This window comes from Ambystoma mexicanum, chromosome 2p (assembly GCF_040938575.1).
Source record: "Ambystoma mexicanum isolate Mex_15411 chromosome 2p, UKY_AmexF1_1, whole genome shotgun sequence".
Taxonomy (NCBI): Eukaryota; Metazoa; Chordata; class Amphibia; order Caudata; family Ambystomatidae; genus Ambystoma; species Ambystoma mexicanum.
The window spans coordinates 666,954,154-666,976,551 of NC_090923.1; the positions used below are offsets into that span (position 1 = coordinate 666,954,154).

Consider the following 22,398-nt stretch of genomic DNA (forward strand, 5'->3'; position numbering starts at 1 on the left):
TACCGTGAGACCAGCAGTCCGTAAGGATCAGAAAACATTTAGATAATTGTGTCACGTGTTGCACAAATGCATTTGCTCTCTGAGTGCTTAAGTGTTATTGCCCATGCCACTGACCAATATGGACTCCTCTGCGTCCGAAAGTCCAACTTGCGGGTCCAATTGAAGCAAGGGCGCTAAGGAGGGCCGAGGGATACGTCAGAGACCGTAATGCTCCTTGGTGCAGGCAATAACCATATTAGCACGTAGGTCACGTCAAAGGCCTGCTGTGCTCAATGTATTAGCCCATACTGAACTGGCCTACTGTGCTCAATGTATTAGCCCATACTGAACTGGCCTACTGTGCTCAATGTATTAGCCCATAGTGAACTGGCCTACTGTGCTCAATGTATTAGCCCATACTGAACTGGCCTACTATGCTTAAATGTACTAGCCTAGACTTGACTAGCATACCGTGCTTAATAATTTTAACCACCACTTGACTAGCCCATAGTGTTTAAATGTATTAACCCACATTTGACTAGCATACTGTGCTCGAACTGAGGCACTATGTACACTATCTTGTTAAACTTAGTCTCCTTAGGCATACGCCTCAATCTAGGAGTATCAACTAGTCATTCAAGTCCACCTACCTGTATACCACCTACTCGTCATATTCCTATTATTATGGCAACATCCCTCACCACTGCACCTATTGCACCCAATCCCATTATGTTGATTTATGAAAGACCTTTAAGTAAACAAAACCCTCCCCAGGAACTAGCCAACCTAACCAACCCCTGTAACATTGCTCACAGAAACGCCAGACTTTGTACACGATTACCAAAACTATTCGAACCCCCAGCCAGCTCTGTGTCCACCTTAGACTACCAGAGATTGATCTTACCTAACAGACTACGAACAAATACAAAAATAGACTACTCCTTATATCTCATCACCCCACACATCACTTGGCCTTATCCAGACTAACCTACAAAATCCTAAACCACATTCTAACGTACACTCTACTGGAAATACCTCCAGCATTCCTCCACCTCCCCCCTGCCGGACAACTCTGTACCTGACCTCAAAGGAGCCTTAATAAATACAAGATCACTAGTTGAGAACGCCACGGAGATAGCCAACCTCATCGTAGCTGAAAACTACGACTTCCTAGCCATCACCGAATCCTGGCTACATGATGCAGCCGGTCCTGTCCTTACCTTAGCAGTCCTGGACAAATACACCATTCTAAGGGCAGACAGACGTGAGTCACGAGGAGGAGGCATAGCCATTATTGCTAAATCCAATAACTCCATGAGATTAGCCCCTTCTCCAGACAACAAATCATGCAAATCCCTGTCAGTCAAATGACCCATCGTTGACACCAAACTCTGAATGTCCACCTCATATACAGACCACCTGGTCCCATTCGTACCATCAATGAAGATATGTCTACCATTCTGTCTGATAACTTAAAAAGCACCTCACAAACCTTATTGCTGGGGGATCTTAATCTGGGATTTAATGATCCCAAAGACCAACATGCAACCACTGCGGCAACATCCTGGCAGAACTCGGTTACACTCAGAGTGAACGCACCAATGCACAACATAGGGAGAATACTCGACTGGGTGGCAGATCACAACTGTAACGCATCAATTACGACCATCACCCCTCAAATTTGGATGGACCACCACCTTCTGTCTTTTATGCTAGCAACCAAAAGGCCCACCGCCAAGTCGATCCTATCCTCACCTCCTACACTAACTAGAAACAAAAAGAATATCACCCTAAATAAACCTCTTCCCTGATTCCTACCTAATCTTAACTCACTACCTGACAATATGGATCCCAAATTATAAGTTGACGAATATAACGAAGTGATGAACACAGCACTTGACGATATTGCCCCATTAAAACAGAGAAATAGCAATCCTAAAAGCCACCTCAACACCTGGTTCACCCCGCACTTGAAAAGCTTGAGAATAGATAAGAGAAAATGTGAAACAGCGTGGAAATGACTTCATCGGCTGAAAACAAAATGAACCTAATTAACATATCAGCCCCATACAAAAAAGATATTCTCTTGGCAAAACAGGAAACCTATAATAACAGAATCCTGCAAGCAAACTCTAGTAGGAAAGAACTTTTCACAATATTAAAAGAACTAGAAACCCCAATTCCTGTACAAGACACCTGTTTCAAAGACAAAGCGTGGTGCTCCAATATTCAGCATGCTTTAGTCAATAAAGCTTCCAATCTTCTGAATAAGATCGCACTAAAGAAAGCATCCCTAACACCCTCGACTCTACTCAACAAAACTCCCCTGCCACCTCCCAAACAACTAAACCGCTTCAGCTTTTCCAAAGTCTCTATCATTGAAGTTGAGAATGTCATTCTCTCGCTCAAACCCTCAAATTGCCAAGGCGACCAATGCCCAGCACAACTAATTAAGGACTCGGCTAGAGATCTAGCACCTTTCATTTCGAAACTTATTAACGCCTCCTTTTCAACAGGAACCATCCCATGCAACCTTAAAGAGTCCTGGGTACTCCCTCTTCTTAAGAAACAAACACTAGACCCCACCATCGCTACTTATTATAGGCCCATCACAACAGTGCCATTCCTCCTAAAAATTTTAGATAAGGTAGTGTACATCCAAATCCAGAAGTTCCTTGAACTTAACCAACTTTTAGGAACCTGCCAATCCGGTTTCCGGCCACAACATGGCACGAAAACAGCTTTAATTGATCTCAAGGCCCAAATTGATGAACTGAGAGATAATGGAAAACTTGCTCTGCTCCTGCTCCTCGACCTCTCACCTGCATTTGAGTTGGTGGACCACGAGATCTTATGCAGCCACTTGGATTCAGCAGCCCATTTTACCAAGGAGGCCATAGTCTGGATACAATCGTTCCTCAATAACAGGACTATGAGTCTCTTCTCTCCCTCAGCAGCCGCAGACCCCATCCCCATCACTTGCGGGGTGCCACAGGGATCATGTGTCTCTCCGACCTTGTATAATATATTTACCAAGCCCCTTTTTGATGATCTAGACCATCTTTGTATCACCTACACTAATTATGCAGATGATACTCAGATCCTCTTACGGGGGAGTATGATAAGGATTTGGCCTTGGTAAATAGAATCTACAGCATCGTTCAGGCATGGATGATAAAACAGAGCTCATCATCCTCGGCACCACTTCCCACCTCACAAGACTAGGCCCTGAATACTCATCCTCACCATCGATGGGAACCCCATTAAAATTTTTAAAGAAGTAAAAACTTTAGGTTTTTACCTCAACGCCACCCTTACATTTACCAAACAAGTAAATACTCTGGCCTCCTCCATAACTTGTAAACTAATCAGAGCTGGCTAACAATTCCTATCTTCTAACAGCTGTATTATCCTGGCCACAGCTCTTATCCTGTCCAAATTGGACTACTGTAACGCCCTATACATTGGCACAAACAAATACATCATTAAGAGAATACAGAAACTTCAAAACAATGCCCTTAGAGCTGCGCTAAGCATAGCAAGAAAAGAACATATTTCTGAGGCTAGGAGACAACACAACTGGCCAACCACCCATGACAAAATTTGATTGAAAACGGCTTCACTCATCCACAAATGCCTAAATAATAGGGCACCATGCTACTTGACAGAAAGACTTAACAGAAAATCATCAAGCAGACCCACATACTAATTGTCTCCTTGTACCACGGTTCATACTATCCACAATTGGGGGCTGTAGCTTCCAGGTCAGCACAATTTTGGAACTCTCTGCCACCATCATTGAGAGCCAATCAAACATTTACCAAATTCAGACAGAATCTTATCAATCGGTTCAAGGATAACAACAAGTAATAGATTAGCCTAGTTATCTCGCCTTCTATATAGCCTGAAACTGCATTGTAAATGACTTTACTGCCTGTACTGTGTCACTTCATACCATTTGCCTTCCTGTATATACCTTTTCCTGCATTTCTTGTATCTCATGTTTTGTATATCCTGTTCTGCACTTTATGCCACTGTGTAACTAAGCTGAAAGCCTTCTTCTATTTTCTGCGCCCCGGTACCCTTGGGTCTGGCGCGCATTATAAATAAAAAACAAACTGAGTTCTCGGATTCAGGCCCTAAAAATATAGGAATTCACAAGAAACACTATAGAGCATGTTGTGATATATCCTACCCTGTCCGTGAAGCATCGTCACCTCCACTTTCCTGCCTGGTGACCGAGTACAGATGTGCCTTTAAATTGACACCAACAGATTTACAGATGTCTGGGTCAATCACTCAATGACAGGTCAATGACATGCAAGAGAACCTTTGACAGATTCATACCAGAGAAGCTAATTTGCACCCAAACAACTGTTCCATGTATGCATAAAAAAACAAAGGTATCCCTTCCAAGCCAAGGGTTGAACTAGTGCAGGGTTTTGGCCTTGTATCCTCTTTGCTAAATTGGTGTATGTAGTCCAAAAGGTTTGGTTGGGTGGACATAGTGATCATGACCCCTCAATAAACCTAAAACATTTTAAATAATGCTGTAGGAATAGACTTTTGTGTGTACTCTTGACACTTATGTACCTGCTTTGTTTGTAGGGCCTGGCTCAGACCCCTCTCTTCCTCCTTCAGAGATCTCTCAGCTTCCTCACTGACCTCAACCAGACCCCTCTGGTTCAGCAGCTCCAGGATCTCCTCGGTGATGGAGAAGCTACTGGAGAGGGGCTCCTCGGTCAGGCAGAAGGAGGAGTCATCTGGCTCGTCCAAGGGGTGGAAGTCCTCCACATCAGTCGCTGTGTCCACCTCGATCACACTGGAGGCCAATGTGCAGACACTCCCTGAGGACTTCAAGGACTCGGAGGTCGGAAAGAGCTCCCCCTCGCTTCCTGCGTGCTGCCAATGGGAAACCAAAGCACGAGACGCCAGTCAGACTTCCAAGACTCCCTTCACACTAAGAGCCATAAGAGCTCCTAACATGCAACCTAAAAGACTTCCTTTTATTCGAGACTGGACTTTCTATCTAAATGTTAAGCCGTGAAACATCTTTGACTTGCAACTAGGATTGGTGTGGGAGTTCTTGTAACTTCCTTCACCTCACCTTTAACTGCAATGAATCCTTAGGTTGGAAGTAATACATAAGTATTAAAGGAAAGTAGTGTTCAGCATGGAGTATAAATTACATCAGGTATTTTAATATATGTGCACACATTAAAAAGACTAGTTTAATCAGACAAAGAATTGAATAGTGAGAAAAATTGATAAAATATTGTTCTATATGTTTTGGCCTCCAAACGTTTCGCTCAAATTTGAGCTTTTTCAGGTTAGTAGAGTATAAATAAATGGGATTTATTCCTAATCACAGTACATGATTCGAGGAATCGCATTCCATTCATTTGGAACGATCTCCTAAATGCTGGCCTAACATCTAGTTTAGAAAAAAACAAAACAGAAATCTGGATAACTTGTTCACTTCATTTGCTCCTTACTATACCATGCATGTAAGACACTCATACCGTGTGTCTTCTCATTTTAACACCAGTGTTAATCATCCTCAATACGATGTTTACTTTGACTGAACTAGAAGTTATGTCAGCATGTGTGCAAGATCACGTGGAATGAATGGAATTTAATGATTCTCAACTCGTGGGACAGTGATTTGGGGATACATCCCCTTTATTGATACCAATTGCATATGAAGCTCTATTTTGAGCGAAACATGTAGGGGAACATGTATGCCATGGTAGGTTTCTTCACTGCTCAATACTACGTCTGATGAGCCACTTCTTTATTATATTTAGTTTGCCCACATAATCAATTTTATCAATTTTCGTTGTTGAAACCCTAATTTCCCTTTTTTACCTATCACTTATAACCCAATGTTTGAGGTCATTGTAGATTATGTTAAAGGTAAGGCTCAGGAGGTTACAAGAGCTCCCACGCCCATCAAAGTAACTTGTGACATGTGAGCTCTAGGTGTCATTTTGGAATAGCCTGCAGCCAACCAATGTTGGGGTTGCCCTCACACTATCATGTTCGACGTGGAGGTCGAGTAACCCTGAAAACTGAAGGTGCTCTCGTTTGGGCCTGAAAAGGGCAGTGATAAGTGCAGTCTCCCCAGCAATGGATAGCCCTGCCACCCGATCACGCATGGCCTTCTGGAAGTCTCTAGTGCCGGGAGGTCTAGGCAGCCGGCTTTTAGGGAGAGAGCAGAGTTTGTCAGTTGCCAGGCTTCCCTGACAGCAGAAGGACTCTGCCCTACACCCCCTTCCAACAGTGTTTGCCACATGTGAGGCTAGCCTGACACCAGACTTATTCGGCCCACGCCCTACTGGCCTCACGCGATCTCCAAATCTGCCAGTTTGGCAAAGCGGGCTTGATTCCACACAAAGAGAAGCCACATATATCATATATGCATGTGCTGACGTGTACAACTAAATCAATTACTGTTCAGGGACAAATACATTCACTGCCTTCCAGAGTCAACACAAAATAAATAAAAAATACAATTTAAAGGACTAATAAAGCACTTCAATTAAACACAATTAAAAGATGCTGTTCACAGCCTAAGACCAATAGGGCCGATTGAAAACACAAACGAGGGAGTGGGGAACTTTGTAAGCGGGTCATTTAAGCAGGATTCCCCGGTACAATAGGACAGATGAGTTCCCGCGTTACACGTACCTTCAACTTGGAGATTGCTGCAAAGGAAAAAGAAAGAAATCCATTAAAAAACGGGCTCCCAAAGGCCTCTGAAACATCATTATTTTTATTAAACAGAACAGCTTGCTCGTGTTGATGGATGACCAGCTTCCTTTTCGACACCTAAAAGATACTTTTTACCCGATTTAATTGGGAAATAACATGACAAAATATTCTTGATCAAGTGCAGAGCTTGCCTTTTCTTCGGCTCCTCCGAGGGGCTCACACGCTTTGAAAAACCGCATCCTTTTTTCAGTTTTTCCATAAACACACACCTCAGACATCCGATAATTCCAGCATGCATGTTACAGCACTTAGCCACACTGTGGAGCAGGCTGCAGAATGGCACCTCTCATCTTCTGCAGTGCATAGAATTGTTCTCCATTAGAGAAGCATTATTCCCCAAACACCACCACTAAGAGGAGCAGCTGGGAAAGTCACCCTGCCTGCTGTGTCCTAGCCTGCTCTGCACTCCAGAAAACGCTTCTTATACCCATGTGCAGCATTATCATATAAAAGGGTTAAATAAAGCAGAATCTTTAGCAGGTAATAAGGAGACAAAGACATTTGTGATAAACTTCCTTTACATTGAGGATGTGCAGCGAAGAACTACAAGCTAAGCAGGACCTCCAAAATGGCAGTGATGTGCTAGGTAGCTTGCACTGGATTACTGCAGTAAGTTTCAGAGGGGTAGTGTGACAACATGACTGCTGGTCTGCAGGAGTACAGGGATGAGCAGTGGCTAAAGCACCTCCTCAGCCCAACACTACTACTAAAAGCAGCAGCAATCCCAAACATTATGGTAAAACAGGGATAGCCCAATAGGCAAACCTTCACATCTTTTGGTAACATGGGCCGAAAGCCAGGCTTAACTCTTCAGGAGAGGTGTGAGCTGGTACAGGAGCCATCCAACCAACAATAGTACTGGGAGACCAAAATAAAAAATGGCCAACTAACGTTCATTAACAAACAGTAAAAGCTAACAGAAATACATACGAGTAATAAAAACACAAGAGGCCCACCACCTTAAGGGTAAACACATAGAAAGCAGACTTCAATTTTAAGGGGCACTCTGGGTTGGCTGACAGGGGTGCTCTCAAATAGGTTCTTGGGATGCATAGGGAGAAGAGATTTCCACGCCCTTGCAACTCCTGGGTTCACCTACTGACAAAGGACTTTGGAGTAGCACTTTGCTCGCAATAAGGTTTCTGTGAATGCTCATTTAAACATGTTCCAAAGGGTTCTATGTGATCACTGCGCCGCCCATAATGTCGACTTTCAAAGTCGACTTTCAAAATGCCCACTTACATTATGTAGCAGCGCAGTGATCACATAGACCACAGTGCCCTGCATACCCGTACCCGCCTCCCCCACTACTCACTTACCTTTCCGGCAGTATGCTTATGTGTGCACCGCCATCTCTCCTCTATCCCTACAGCGTCAGTTCTCTCCCACCAATGTAGGTCAGAACTGGCGGCGCAGGGTCCTTTTTTCATTTTCTTTGGTTTACTTTTTTTATTGTCCCCCGCTACCATCTAATGGAAGCAGGGACACCCCCCTAACCTCTGCTCCACTTAGTCGGCGTATGAGGTTCCGGATTTTTGTTCTGCGCAAGGGCGCATTATTTGTAATGTCACCACAATCTTGGGACCTTTTTGTACGTTTCCATTCCAAAGATGAGTCAACCATCACCCTCAAAAGATGTGCCCCCACCCACCTCATACTTAGGCAACATGCTACAGTAGATTTGCCCATAGCAAGCCTATTGTCAAGGGGCCAATCCAGGCTGCTGTAATAAGTGTTCCTTGACACCCGTCATACCCACAGTGCATTGCCTGCAGATAGTGAGGAGGCAGTTGAGGAAGTATGGGCGCCCAAGCAAAATTCAAGAATGTGAGAATACTCTTTGGACTGAACCTCTCCTCTGGACTAGTCCAACTATGCCCCTTCCTACATCTACCAACATCGAAAGGTCTCCTGTAATAAGAACCCAGATGTGAAGCAGCCATTGTGATGACAGGACCATCTTTGAAGAACTGGTTTCCAGTGGACATCCATAGGAGGGTTCGTGCTCCATAAAGAAGGCGTTGACCTTGTTCAGGTGGATCAAACAATGGCTTCTTTGGCTGGACACAATTTGATGGTTGTGGGTACACCCTGCCGAGACAGTGAATACACACCAAGCCATATAATGAATGAGTCACTGTTCACCAAGCTGACAATAAATGACAGTAAATGCTTGTGACTGAAGAATTGTGTAATCTTAGCAGCCACCATGTCAAACCTAGACATTGTATGTATTTAGATATAAAGAAATGCCACCAGGATGTCTGGAATACACAGTCAAGATATTTTAAACCAGGAGGTGCAGACAGTTAAAAGCCACCTCTGCTTGCAGGAACTTTGTGTCCCAGCAGCAGTGTTCAGGAATGCACAAGTGGACTTTGAACGACCGCTGCTGCCACTGCAGACCAGTTACTGGGGATGTCAGGAAACGGTCTCAGCAATTATGTTTTCTTTCATAAGTATTATGAAAGTGGGACCCGATTATCAGATCTCCCTTTCAGAAGCAGAATTACATGCATCATTTTATTATTGTAAATAGAAAAAGCGCAGGCTATCCCGCCCTCACGAAATGGCATTCCGTCACCCCCCGTAATGATGGATGGACCACCCCTGGGTCTATGTACTAAAGCAAAACGGGCAGTTAACCAAGTATGGTCCATGCCTGAATTACAAGAGTTGGGATTGCAGATGTATTCACTGTTAAGTACAGATAGTAATTATTCACCAAATGGAGTAGCAATGGTCGGTATTGCCAGATTTAACTTCTTATTTTACCACATGCGTTTAAAGTAAACAATTACTTTTCAGTCAAGAATTTGCAATCCTAAGAAGGAAAAAATGCATTCACTGCCCACTCCTGACCAGTGAATGTCTACCAGAACTCCAGCTGAAAATCGTGTTGCTACTTTTCTTTGTATATCAGTACCGGTTATTTTTATGTTTTATACATATCAATGGAGCTAGGAACTGCTCAGAGAAACATGAGGCCGTAGGACGACATCTTATAATTAGCGGCAAAACTTCTAACACAAGCACAAGAGGATTTTCTGGACCGGCATTTGCCCAGAAACCAGGTTAAAGGCCTGAGGGAAGCAAGGGGGCTAAAGAGGTCTGATGGGCCATGCGGAACCAGGAAAGCTATCCTCAGAGTGGACAATAGCTATTAGAACACCAGCACACTGCCTGTGTGCCAATAACACTTGCTTCCACGTTCAAAAAAAGTGTGCAAAGAAAGACCGGCCAAATAAATGGCAGCCGTAAGAAACAGAGAAGAGAAATACTAGTAGTCCCTTCAATTTTTCCATAGGCGGCCATTGAGGGAGTGAAAGAGGCAGCATCAGGAGTGGTGTTATTCCTTCTTGCAGGTTAGAGTGGGCTGTAGCTGGTGGTAGGGGAGGGAGTAGGTCGAGAGGGTTCAGGATTCAAGGAGCCGAGGCCCTGGGACCAGAGCCATAGACGAGGGCATGTGGTGCGGCTAGCCAATCCGAGAGTTTTGATTGAGGGCTCATACCTAGTGGTAAGGCCCGTGGTCCACGATCTCTGATTGCTAAATTACCTTGCGGCTTCGAATTCATTTTTAGAAGGGTGATGGATTTGGAACCAAGTAGCACAACACTTCCAGAGATTTCTGACAGCGCTCAGCCAGTCACTGAATCCGATTCTAAAAGTGAATGCCTGCTGCTACCTAGCAAAGAAACCGGTCACTGAGAACAGGTTGAGAGAGGTAATAGTAATGGTTGGTAGTTCGAGTGAGCGGCCGCTGTAGTAATGGTAGGCACAGCCTGTATGATGCGGAAGTTAGGTGGGGGAGGAGGGTGATAAAAGACAAATGGAGAAGGAAGCTTGACAACTGCACTGAGAGACAGCCAGTGTGACCAAAAAGAGTTAGCAAGATAAAAGACTGCTAGAGGTAGAGAACTAGTGTGCGGAGTCGTTCACAGTGTTGAGTTGTTCACAAATGCTTTTATTTAAATAATAAGAGGGGTGGGAAAAAAAGCCTCACTTGCACCAACTCTAAGAGGGGTTTCCCTGCCTCAACAAAACAAACTAATGGACCAGACATTGACAAGATGTCCAAAATAAAGTCCACTGTCCTGTGTCCAAAATCTATTCTAACCCTCTCACTACAATCCTACCAAAACTACTATTAGGGAAGAAATTCATATTTAGTCTGCATTCCTGCAGCCTCCTAGCGATGATGCCTCACTGCCCATTTGGCTCAGTGATGCCCGTATCCTAGTTTCAAGGAAGTGGTCTTCTTCATTGATGGTTCAAAGATGTCCACTGAGTGCCAGGGGAACAATCCCCTTCCCTGGACTTTACTGTCGCATATTCAGTGCCAAGGGGTCAATTCCGATCCCCTGATCTTGGCTTCTGTTCACAATAATATCCACTTTTGTTCCTACTGATGTCTATGTCAGTTTCTCCATCGGGTTGACTTGTCCAATTTTAATGCCCTAGGCTGTCAACTCTGTCCACATTAAGTCCCAGTCCTACTGGGACCAGGCTGAGAGGATTCGTAGTTTTAAGGGTCAGCATTTTCTGTCCAAATTGTTGCTGGTGACTTGTTTGTTAATTTATAAATTTGGGCGTCTGCTTACGGTTTAGTTTCTTCAAAACCTCTTTAAGCCTCCCCCTTACCGACTGAATACCCGTTGTTCCTGCGTTGTACCCATCGTACTTCTCAGCTGGTATTCAATGGTTAGCCACCTCCATGGAACTTCAACAGTTTCAACACTGCTGCCTGTACCATCCGCCCCACATTTGAAGGAACAGTCGCTCTCTTGTGTTCTCCCTTCCTCTCTGTGTCCCGTTGCCACTCGCAACACTCGACAAAATGCTTGTTCGGGCTTGACTCCTAACGGCAGATCCTCATTCGCGGTAGTTGGTTTGCCCCTCCCACAATCACTTATCCCTTTGGGTTCCTGTGCTACTTTCTTTCTCGGTCACAAACCCAGCCTATCTGGGCATAAGGGTCCCGGGGTACCCAATATTCGCCTTGCTCCGCTGCACTGTCCTGATGTCGGCACTGTCCGAAAAGTCCTCACCGACACTATACAACAGAAGGCAGCTCCTGGCCTCGATTGATACGGACGTCGTCCTCCCACAGAGCTCTTTACCTGAGTGTTGTCTCTGCCCTGTGACCTTCGCTTAGGGCATATTTTCCTGTGCACATCCGGGTACTCACAGTCTCCCCTTTAATGTACATCTGTGCTCCTTGGTTTGTCCGTCTTCTCTTTCATTGCCGGCATGGTTATCAGACATACAAGAAGGACCAACATTTAGTTTTGACATTTAGTTCTTCTTTCCTCCACACATGGCTTCACCATCACAGTACTCCTAATTAGCTTTGGACTACAAAAGTACATTTACCCATAGGAAATCTCCGAATTGCACTCAGGCGTTTCTCTGGAAACCTTTAGGAGTCCTCTGTCTTTTGGTATGGAAAAGACATATGTATTGTGGCCCATCGGGGCGAGACTCTGAGTCGTCACACTAGCCACACAGGAAGCAGGGACAACAAAGAACAGGAAGTAAAGTTGGAGCAGGAGGGCGACAGGTCTGAAGACACAGACACACTCGGCGCAGGAAGGCAGACACGCAGGCTGCTGATGATAAAGACAAAGGGAGACATCCTGATGGTCCACCGAGGCAGCAAGGACTGACAAGATAGTTCGTGCACTTAACAGCAACAGGATCTCCATCTTGGCTGAATTAAGTTTCAGAAAATGACATGCTATTCGCCACAGCCTTTCCTGAAGTTGTCTCTCGAAATATATAAATCTTCACCACCTACACTCATGCAAAGAAGTGAAGTTGGGTGTCGGTGAAGCCCTTTGATGTTCATGTTTAATTGCAGAAGGCTCCTATGGAATGCCCAGTGTTTGACATCCGGCTCCCAGTTGCTTTCGTAAACATAACGGCATTTTTGTTTCCTTGAACATCAGATTCTCGCCCTCCAAACCCAGTGACCAAATTGGAATGATCAGATATGCAATTGATCCTTTGCCTACAATGTAGTTTTCAGGCTTCAGAAAACTCAGGCGTAAGAATTCTGCCAGTATTTTTCTTACCTAACAAATAGGTTTTATTTCATGTCATGGAAGTCGTTTACTCTCAAAACGTTAAGCAAAGAGAGCTTTCAGCATGCAGAGACGTTTTAAGAGGCTGTCGCATCTCGAAGAGGAAATATGGAGCAGTACAAAGGGCAATGGGGGCTCAGAAGTCCAAACACCTGTTACGACCAATAAAAAAAAACAGGAAAAGAACAAAGGAGACCCAGAACAGCAAACTTCCCATAGCAGTAATACAGTTCTTCATAATATCAAGCTGTACCCAATGGCTGGTCATGCCTAAGCCTTGGCAAACCTTTTTTAAAGTGGTCCGTGGGCACCCGCCACAAATCTCCTAGTGAGATTCCGGAAGATTTGCGGTTGCCAATGGATTATTTCTTCCAACTCAAATCTGCTTGAGTCTCCGTTAAGAGCTATGAATCCTAGAAGAAGTTCTGTAGAATTTCTCAAAGGTTCTGGCTGTTTTACGGGAAGCAATATACATAAAATAACTTAAAAGGCTTCAGGATGGGAGAAAAGGATTATGGGAAAGATAGGAGTCCATAGGACTGGGTAGGGGGTGGTAGCAAAAGGAAATTGAGTCCTCTGTATCTGTGAATGTTATCCAAATAGGATAGGACATGACACTCTGCAGAAAGATATCTCAAAGGATTAATGCTCCTACTACAGAGATCAGTGTGTAACCTGCAGGTCACAGGTTTTAATATGGATAAGAAGAAACTAGCCTTTCATCTTTCTGAAGTTGATCCATTTAGTTTAAGATTGTGTGCCAGAACAGAAGTGTCAGTCACATGCCAGACATGACTGGGTTGCTTTTCATCATTCAGAGGTTGACACATTGTATACTACTGAAGGTTATATTACAATATGAGCAGAGAGTTCAACTGCAGCATCAATATAGAGTCAAACCTACCCTGCGCTTGGTCTGGCCATCATACAATCATCTTCAACATCAAAGCAAACGACCTCTGCGCCAGACAGGACATTGCTCCTTCAATTTGCACGAGAAACAAAAGGGATATAACATGCGAAAAACTGCTACCCCTCCTCCTACCTATTCTAAACAAAGTCTCATTGTCATGCACTGACCCCACTCTCCTACTTGATAACTTTAACCACACTATGCTCAAAGCAATGAATTCCATTGCCCCAATCAAATCCAGGAAATCCAAACTGCGTGCACACTAACTCGTGGTTCAAACCACACCTGAGAGTGCCACACAAATTAAAACGAAACTCAGAAGCCCGTTGGAAAAGTCATCCCTCTGACGCCAACAAGGACAGCTTCATTTTAGGTACCCTTAAAGGGGCCATTTTCCAAGCGGAAAAAAGATACCTATAACAAGCGCAGCCTGCAAACGGAATACAACACCAAGAAGCTTTTCAAATTATTGAAAGAACTCTAATCTCCCTCAACCCCTCCTGACACCTGTAGTAAAGACGCTACTTTTGTGTGTTAATGTTTCTAATGTGCTAATATTCAAAAAGCGCTCCTCGACAAAATATCTACACAACCTATCCAAAAATCAATGATTAAAAAAACAGCCTTCAGATTGACCCGCAGTTCAACTCTCCCATTGGCAAAACCATACCCATCATTCATAGCCATAAACCCTTCAGCTTCTCACCACTAACTATCCCAGAGGTTGAAAGCATCATCAGCAAACTCAAACCCTCTAATTGCCAAGGTGACATGTGCCCAGCTCCCATTATTAAGGAGGCTACACATGAACTAGCACCTTTTATCACTGCCTTTATAAACTCATCGTTCAACTCAGGCATCGTCCCAGAGAACCTGAAGCACATGTGGGTCATCCCCCTTCACAAAAAGCCCACTTTGGATCCGAGCATACCCACTAATTATAGGCCCATCAACACCGTTCCGTTCCGCTTAAAATTCTAGACGGAGCGGCTTATCTGCAGGACTACCTGGAATCCAATAAACTCCTCGGTCTCAGACAATCAGGCTTCCGCCCTAGGCATGGAACTGAAACTGCCCTCATTGATTTAAAAACTCACATTGAGGATCTGAAAGATGACGGGAATCTGGCCTTGCTATTACTACTAGACTTATCGGCAGCATTTGATTTGGTAAATCACCAAATCCTTTGCCGGAACCTCAAACAGGCAGCACACTTCTCAGACAAAGCCACCACCTGGATTAGATCCTTTCTGGATAACATGTCCATGAGGGTCTTCTCCCCCACTGCTTCCGCTGCACCTTCACCAGTCCTGTGCGGGGTACCCCAAGGATCTTGTGTCTCTCTGACACTCTAACGTGTTCACAAAACCACTTTTTGATATTCTTGACTATCTGGGTGTCCCCTATACCAATTACACCGATGACACCCAGATACTCATCCCCATTACTGGTGACTACACGGCAGGCACAAAAGCCTTAAATGATGTCTGTCAGGTGATTCGGGTGTGGCTGGCCCAACATGAGCTCTGTCTTAATGACGATAAGACGAAGCTTCCCATCTTGGCTTCCCATCACAGACTTAATTGACTAGATCCTTCCTTTAAATCATTCCTCATCAATGCCAACACCATCAAGGTATCCAACGATACTAAAACCCTTGGCATTTATCTCGATTCTACTCTATCGCTCTCCAGGCAAACCAATGCTGTAATCTCAGCATCCGCCTACAAGTGCAAACTTATTACAGCTTGACGTCCCTTCCTTACTACTGCCAACTGCACCATCATTGCCAGAGCCCCGATTATGTCAAAACTTGATTATTGTAATGCCCTTTATCTAGGGACAAGCCAACGTAATCTAAGCAAACTACAGGTCATCCAAAACAACACCATCAGGCAGCTCTAAATATCCCTAGGAATCAGCACATCTCCGACACCAGACACAGCCCAAAGAGTCTGCCTCAAAACGCTCGCCCACACACACACAAATGTCTGGCAAACCAGGCTCCCACCTACCTCGCAAGCCGTTTCACTCACCACACCTCTACCCGACCTCAGAGAGTTGCTCAAGTTCACTGTTTTGTCTTACCTAGATACAAATTGCAGAAAGCAGGCAGGGTTAGTTTCCCGTTCCTGGCCACCAAATTGTGGAACTCACTGCCCCACCCACTTAGATCAGAATCTTCCTTCCACTCTTTCAACAGCAAGGCCAAATTGTGGTTGATTGCTCAAGACTCTCAAAACTCTCACCCGCCACATCGGCCATAATCTCCCTGGAACGACCCTGCACCATAATCTATGCCTTGCCCGGCAAGCACCTTGATTGAAAATACTTTGTAAATATCTTGTAAGTAATTTGACTTATGTTTAATTTGACTGTTTATTCTGTATATTGCTACTGCTCTTTATGTATACCATGTCACTGTAACCCAATATATGCACCCAGATGCCTTTGGGGCTCTATACAAATAAACAAAATAAAAATACAAGAGTTGACACTGGGCGTTCAGAAAAAAATGAAAAACCTCCCTCTTTACCCAACTTTGGCTTGGCAGATCATGGACCGCAGAAGCATCAAGTCCCTCTCTGATGCTCATCTTACCCCTATCTATGTTCTGTTAATATCCTCTTTTTCCTAGTTTATGTTATTTCTGCCTCTGCAAAGTATTATGTATCATGTAACAGGTCCGCATCAGCGCCCTGATGCCCATGGACTTAGGCGCTTTACAAATGCAAATAAATAAATAGAATAAAAATAAATATTGGGAATAACAGACATGGGCCTCCACAACGTCTGTAGAGCTTGGGAAGAGTCACTCATACATTAGGGGTGCATCAAATTCTACCCAGCTGTTTGCTTCTGTGATTTAATAGGGAGATTCTATGGGTGTAAGCCAATTACCTCAGACCAGCAATAGTGATGCAAAGTCAGTCAAATGTCAATCACTCAACATGTAGACTCTGAGGATCCTTAGTCAGGTAGGACTGCAATGCTATGAGCTCTGTACCTGGAAAAACATATCTACATTAAGGAGACTTCAGGTGTAGGGCGGGCCATACATGATCCTGACACTAATGCATGCAAATGGGCTGGCAATCATATCATTTGTGCTGCAGCACAGTGCACTGGTGATATGCACATTTCTCTAAAAACATGCAAATAAAAAATCCATCCTGTGCACATTTTTTATTTGCAGTTCTTTTTGTCAATTTTGCACTCAAGCGTTTTTTTTTTTTTTTAAAGATTGCAATTTATTTTGAGCTGCAAACAAAGAATTCGTTATGGTTTCTAGATTAAAGATAATGCCAGTCGCAAAGTTTGGAATGCAGTCCTGGATCCAATAGATTACCGACGTCCATTTTCAGAGTGTCCAGTCTTATGAACCTCTCTGAAACAGGCGTGCAAAGTCTACAAAAAGGAAAAATAAGAAGCTGTCCTATTTGAATTCTATTTGACTGCAGACTGCAGTATTAAGCTTTGGATATTAAGACATTGTTCGAGTCATTTGTTTGTTATGGTAATCGGCACATGCAGAAAACACAATGAACTGCACCAGGACATGCCAGAGGAGACGTGGTAAGGGGGATAAGAGCGGCACAATGAAACAAATATGGGAAAAATCAATGATGCCAGCCACAGCGGTAGAACGTTGCCTTCCTAGGAAATTTTCTTTAATGCTCCCAGTGATGGAAGGAGCATGTTGGTTCGAGACAGTTTGCAGTTACAGTCTCAACACTAGCAGTGTCCTCTAGGATTATATGAAGAGGCACCACTTCAGCAGTTCACGTTTCAGACTTCTTAAATCGTGGACAGCTTGGGTAGCTCCCAGAGCTCCTGTGGGAGTGTGCTCTGGAGACACAGGCCTTGAAGAGAACTTGGTTGGTACCAATCTTTGTATTCTTGGTCTGGGCAGTGTGAATGTCATGGCTGTGGCGGACTTGAGAGTCCAAGTTGGACCAGTAGCCATGAAAAAAACTGCAAGGCAGGAAGGCATGGTCTCTGCTTTTTCACAAGACCACTAGATTCCAGTAGATTTTCAGTGTAAGGTCTGATTACTGTGAGAAACCGGAGGCGTTTCTCCCAGGTTTTTCCCAGGGATCTTTTGTTCAGGTGGCATGGGGAGGGCCATCGCTCTTGGATCCCAACCCTGGGGGCGGACAAGTGAGGGTGGATCACCTGGGCAAGGAGTCCTTGGAGACTGTGTCTCGCCCAAGGGCACTCCTCTCGCAATATCCCATTTTTTCTGATGCACCCCTACCCGAGATCCCAGCAGTCTATGGGATAGTGCCACCAAAATCCCATTCCTTCAGTTCTTTCCCTTACGGAAAAGAGGGAGAAAACAACAGGGGAACTCAAGATCATCTCTAAAACCCAATACGAATGTTGCCTCTCCACAACACTACAAATCCCACAATCCTCTTCTTCTCTTAGAATATCAAGGGGGTTGTAAACCAACACCCAGGGGATATCTCCATTTTAACTGCCCTAATCCCATTCCCCTATTGAAATTCACAAGGAATGGGATGAGGAAGAGGCAGATGGGAGTCACAAGGATTACCCATAAGAATCAATGGGCAATGGATTCTTAAGGGCAGTCTCCATGTTGTCCTGATAATGAGGTCAAGCAGAGTCAGGCAGGGAGGGACGACGACTCAAGCCTGACTCCAATCAACTCTAGCTGGGAGTATAAAAGCAGCAGCCAGATACAGCATTGTGAGTGGGTCGAGGATGCTGGAAGTTACCAGAGAGAAGGATAGGGTCCTAGTGCTGCCAAGAGATCCTGGGAGACCTGGAGGAGCAGATGAAAACTGACCAAACACTTCCATAAGGCAAGACCAGGGGCAGCTGGTGGTACCAACAGTTAAACTCCTCCCCTGGGCCAGGCAGGTCAACCCAGGTCTCTGAGGGGCAGAGGGAGAGACCCTGACCTCCAACTAACATCCCCTTTTGGCTCCTTGAGCTCCCAATGACAGAAAATGCCATTTAGGGGAGCAACGAAGTGGGAGCAAAATTAGCCCAGTGCATTCTGGAAGCAGAAGTCTCAACATCTTTTTATTGAAACTGTTAACTTTGAAAGGAGGCAGGAGCCCGGCAGATGGAAGCTTTCTTGTTGAACTTTAAAAAGGGGTCTGAGCCCAGCCAAGGGAGACCCTTGAGGAACTTGAGGAGCAAGGCTGAATGTACGAGGAGACAGCTACACCAAAACGGCAGTACGAAGGGAGGAGAAAAGCAGTGAGACATGGAAGGATGAAGGGGGGAAATTTCCCTTGCCCTTTTCAATTCAGACCCACAAAGCCTCAGAAAGGGAAATCATACTACCGGAAGTTACAACTGGCGTGCAGAGCAGCAGATGTCAGTGGTACAAGTGGGCCCCCAGCATTGATAACGCAGGTGGAGAGGCAAGCTGGCTACCATGGTAATATCCTTGACTCCAGTGAACAAAGAAGCCAACGGGTTCAGCATATCCGGGGAGTTGGAGGAAACTGATAGAAAACCAAACTGTGTTGAGCCCAAGGTTGCAAGTAGCAACATTATTTAACGCAAGGAATTTACAAGAAGAACTTGTGTGTATGTTTGAACTTTAAAAAAAGCTAGTTAAGGACCAGGTGCAGAGGGATCCGGCGCCACATGGGCTCTCATTGGAAAGGCTCTGACCGGGACCTGTTTTTGAAACTACCAAAATTAAAAGGCCCTAAGAAAGGGTGGCAGGAGGCATCAGAGTCGTCCTACAAGGGTCACAGCAAAACCCTTGTACAATCGAAAGTCTCTGACCCATTGCCAGAGGAAAGCTAGGGGAAGGGAACCCTGCTTTCCACTACGACTGAACTGTGATCATTGGCAAATGTGAACCCTACAGAGGGATGCCAAAAGAGAGCTACGAGAAGGAAACCCCAGCTTTCTGATGAAAATGAGCAATACATGAACTGTATTAGGAATAAAGGAACTGTGTTGAATAAAGGCGATAGTGAACCTGACTGATGGAGACCTGTTTTTACAAGGAGGATCCAAGCCCGGCGGAGGGAGATCCTAGGGGTGAAGAGCAATCGCCCAAGGTACAAAATCACAGAGAGAACTTTTGTCTGTTTGTTACTTTGAATCAACAAACCTTCTAAGGCAAGAGACTTTTGCAGGAAAGAGACTTAGCCTCTGAAGCGGTTTTGATATCGTTGAACTGAAGTGTGAGCTTCGTGCTGCCGAGGCCCAGGAGTGTGCTGTGCTCCAGAGTCCCGCCTAGACCAGTGCTTCAAACACGGGGAAGGGAGACTCAGTCATACCATCCTGACTTATCATTTTGGTGAACACTTCTTTCTTCCCTGATGAACATTATCCCCCACTCTTTCTGTAATTTAGTAGTAAGGATTGTCAATAGTTATTTCTTAGTATAGGCCCTTTTTATTTGACAAGACGCCACTAGGACTGCCTTATTGTTATTTGATGGTCGCATCTTGCTCCCATCTAAGATTTAGGTTTCAATTAGGCGTTTATCTCACCCATTAATAAGTTCAATAAACACCCTTGAACTGTGATCACTTGTGTCTGTCTTTACTGTTGCCACCATGATTACCCCTAGCAGGTTTCTTGGACCAGATTTTTTCGGATTTCCGCAACACAGCTTTATTTTGATGCCTTCGATTCCAGAAGGATTAAGGGTCAGATGATTGCCTAATCAATGAGAAAGGTTCAGTGTGAAGCCTTCTACATTGGCTACCAAGGGATCGTAAGAACTGACCAAGAACTCAGCATCCGAGACTGAAATAAAATCAAGCATAACTGAAAGAAAAGCAGCTAAAAGTAAGATTTGTACTTGCCCTTTTCCATGCCTTATGCATCCTATGTTCTCCCTCTCTCACTGAATAGCTCAGTGAATGATCAGGTCAGTCGCCTAGCAACTAGGAAGAAACGGTATGATGAAAAAGAATGACTTTAAGTAACCTGCCCTTGCAAATGCTTGCCCAGTTATGGACCTCAATCACTCGGAGGAAGAAAGGAGGCCGATTCCCTGTCTGAGCTCAAGTCTGTAGAAATGCAAATCCATAAAAAGCATTTAATAAGCAAGACATAATGCAATTTCTACGGGACATAGGAAAGGTGGAACCGAAGAGATTACATTATGTCTTTGAATAAAAGGCATCTGAGAAACAACCAACTTTCTCAGACTAGATCAAAAAACCTTTTTAAACTGTTTATTTATTTTTTATTTTTTTTAACTCTTTTTATTAGATTTTACATTTTTTAAACAGTGTATTAAATAATGTTATTTACGGATTTGCATTTCCAAGTTGGACATCACACTTGATGCTTGCCCGGGCACATGGGTTACTTCGTGTGTTGCTACAGTCATTGATGTAACAAGGCAGTGATGCAGGCGTGTCTCTCAGCACATCGCTCTGTTGCTTCCCAGATAGCTTTGCGCTTCAGAAATCCCATGCAGATGGTACATCCATCCAGCACTGGTCCAGTTGCATATGTGAGAGTAATCGACCTTTGGTCTACTCTCCAAAGGCCATCAAGCTTCCTGGAGCAGTGCTTTTTGCAAGGCTCGGATATTCCTTATACCCACACGCAGAGCACACTGCTCACCCTGAAGTGCGTGCTGTTGATCACACTACCCACACTTCAATCAGCGGCAAGCCCAGCAAAAAATAACCGCAGAAGCGGCAGGTTCCTGTGTGCGAGGGAGGAAAATACATGCATTGCAAAATGTCCCGGAGTCATGATACATAGCTGAGAAAAAAAGTGCTAAAAACGTGAATGTGTAAAATGCATTCCTTATAGGATTCTTCTATAAATACAGCGCGTCTCCATCAGTGGCAAAATAGAAAAAAGACTGCAGAGCGGTAGGCTGTGGAAATTGATGTGATTTGGAGGGGATGGAGTGAGTCCAAATGGCAGTTTTCATGCAGGACACTGAGAAAGCTGCTCATTCAATCATTGCAAATTTAAAAGGAACACCTGTCTGCCTATTGGCCAGCCAGGGGAAGAAGTGACGCGGATTTATTTCACGCTGATCCTGGACTTAGCCTCATTGATGTGTATATATGCGAGCAGTAACATTTTTTCTGGTGCCCCATATTGTTGATACTTGTCCCCCTCTGCTGTGAGCATTGCTTTGGTGCTACTGGTTGTTCATATTTGCAGTAATTGCATATGGTATCCCTCACACACAGTGCTGGAAATGGACAACATTTACTGGGAGAACTCTGGCGAATTGCCAGTGGTGTGGGCAGGATTGTAGCCGGACTGTCGGTGGGACTGGGGGCGTAGCTAAGTGTCGAATGATGTGCATGCCCTAAATATAGGATGCCGATTGCTGTGCATAAAAACAAAGTGCATTTTTTGGAACATAAAAATGATCACAAACATGTCTGTGCTGGTAATTGTAATGTTCATTCCTTCTGAGCATGCAATGCACACTTGGTATGGTGCTCATTCCCTGTCAGAGAAGTCCCCCTACAGCAAAAAGTGTGCAAAGCATGAGACGTATATGCAGCTTGGGATGGTTTCAGTTTGGGCCGTCGAACAAAGGATGGCTTTCAGATGTAGTCTGTGAAGTCGCTGCATTTCGCGGCTCAGCAGCATGCATAGAAACACTGTGGCACTGTGTCTCTACGCGTACAGCTGCGCAGTGATATGAAACAAATGCCATAT

General features: G+C 44.5%; 1 protein-coding gene across 2 annotated transcripts in view; it reads right to left on the reverse strand.

The window, feature by feature from the left end:
• The window catches only part of PLEKHG2 (pleckstrin homology and RhoGEF domain containing G2), a 718,440-nt gene that overhangs the window by 60,613 nt on the left and 635,429 nt on the right, over positions 1–22,398 (reverse strand). For both annotated transcript variants that reach the window (XM_069644246.1, XM_069644245.1), the window contains 2 exons: positions 6,670–6,686; positions 4,573–4,881 (listed from right to left, as the gene is read on the reverse strand). In XM_069644246.1, coding sequence (XP_069500347.1) covers positions 4,573–4,881; positions 6,670–6,686 — 326 coding nt within the window. The remainder of the gene's footprint in view (positions 1–4,572; positions 4,882–6,669; positions 6,687–22,398) is intronic.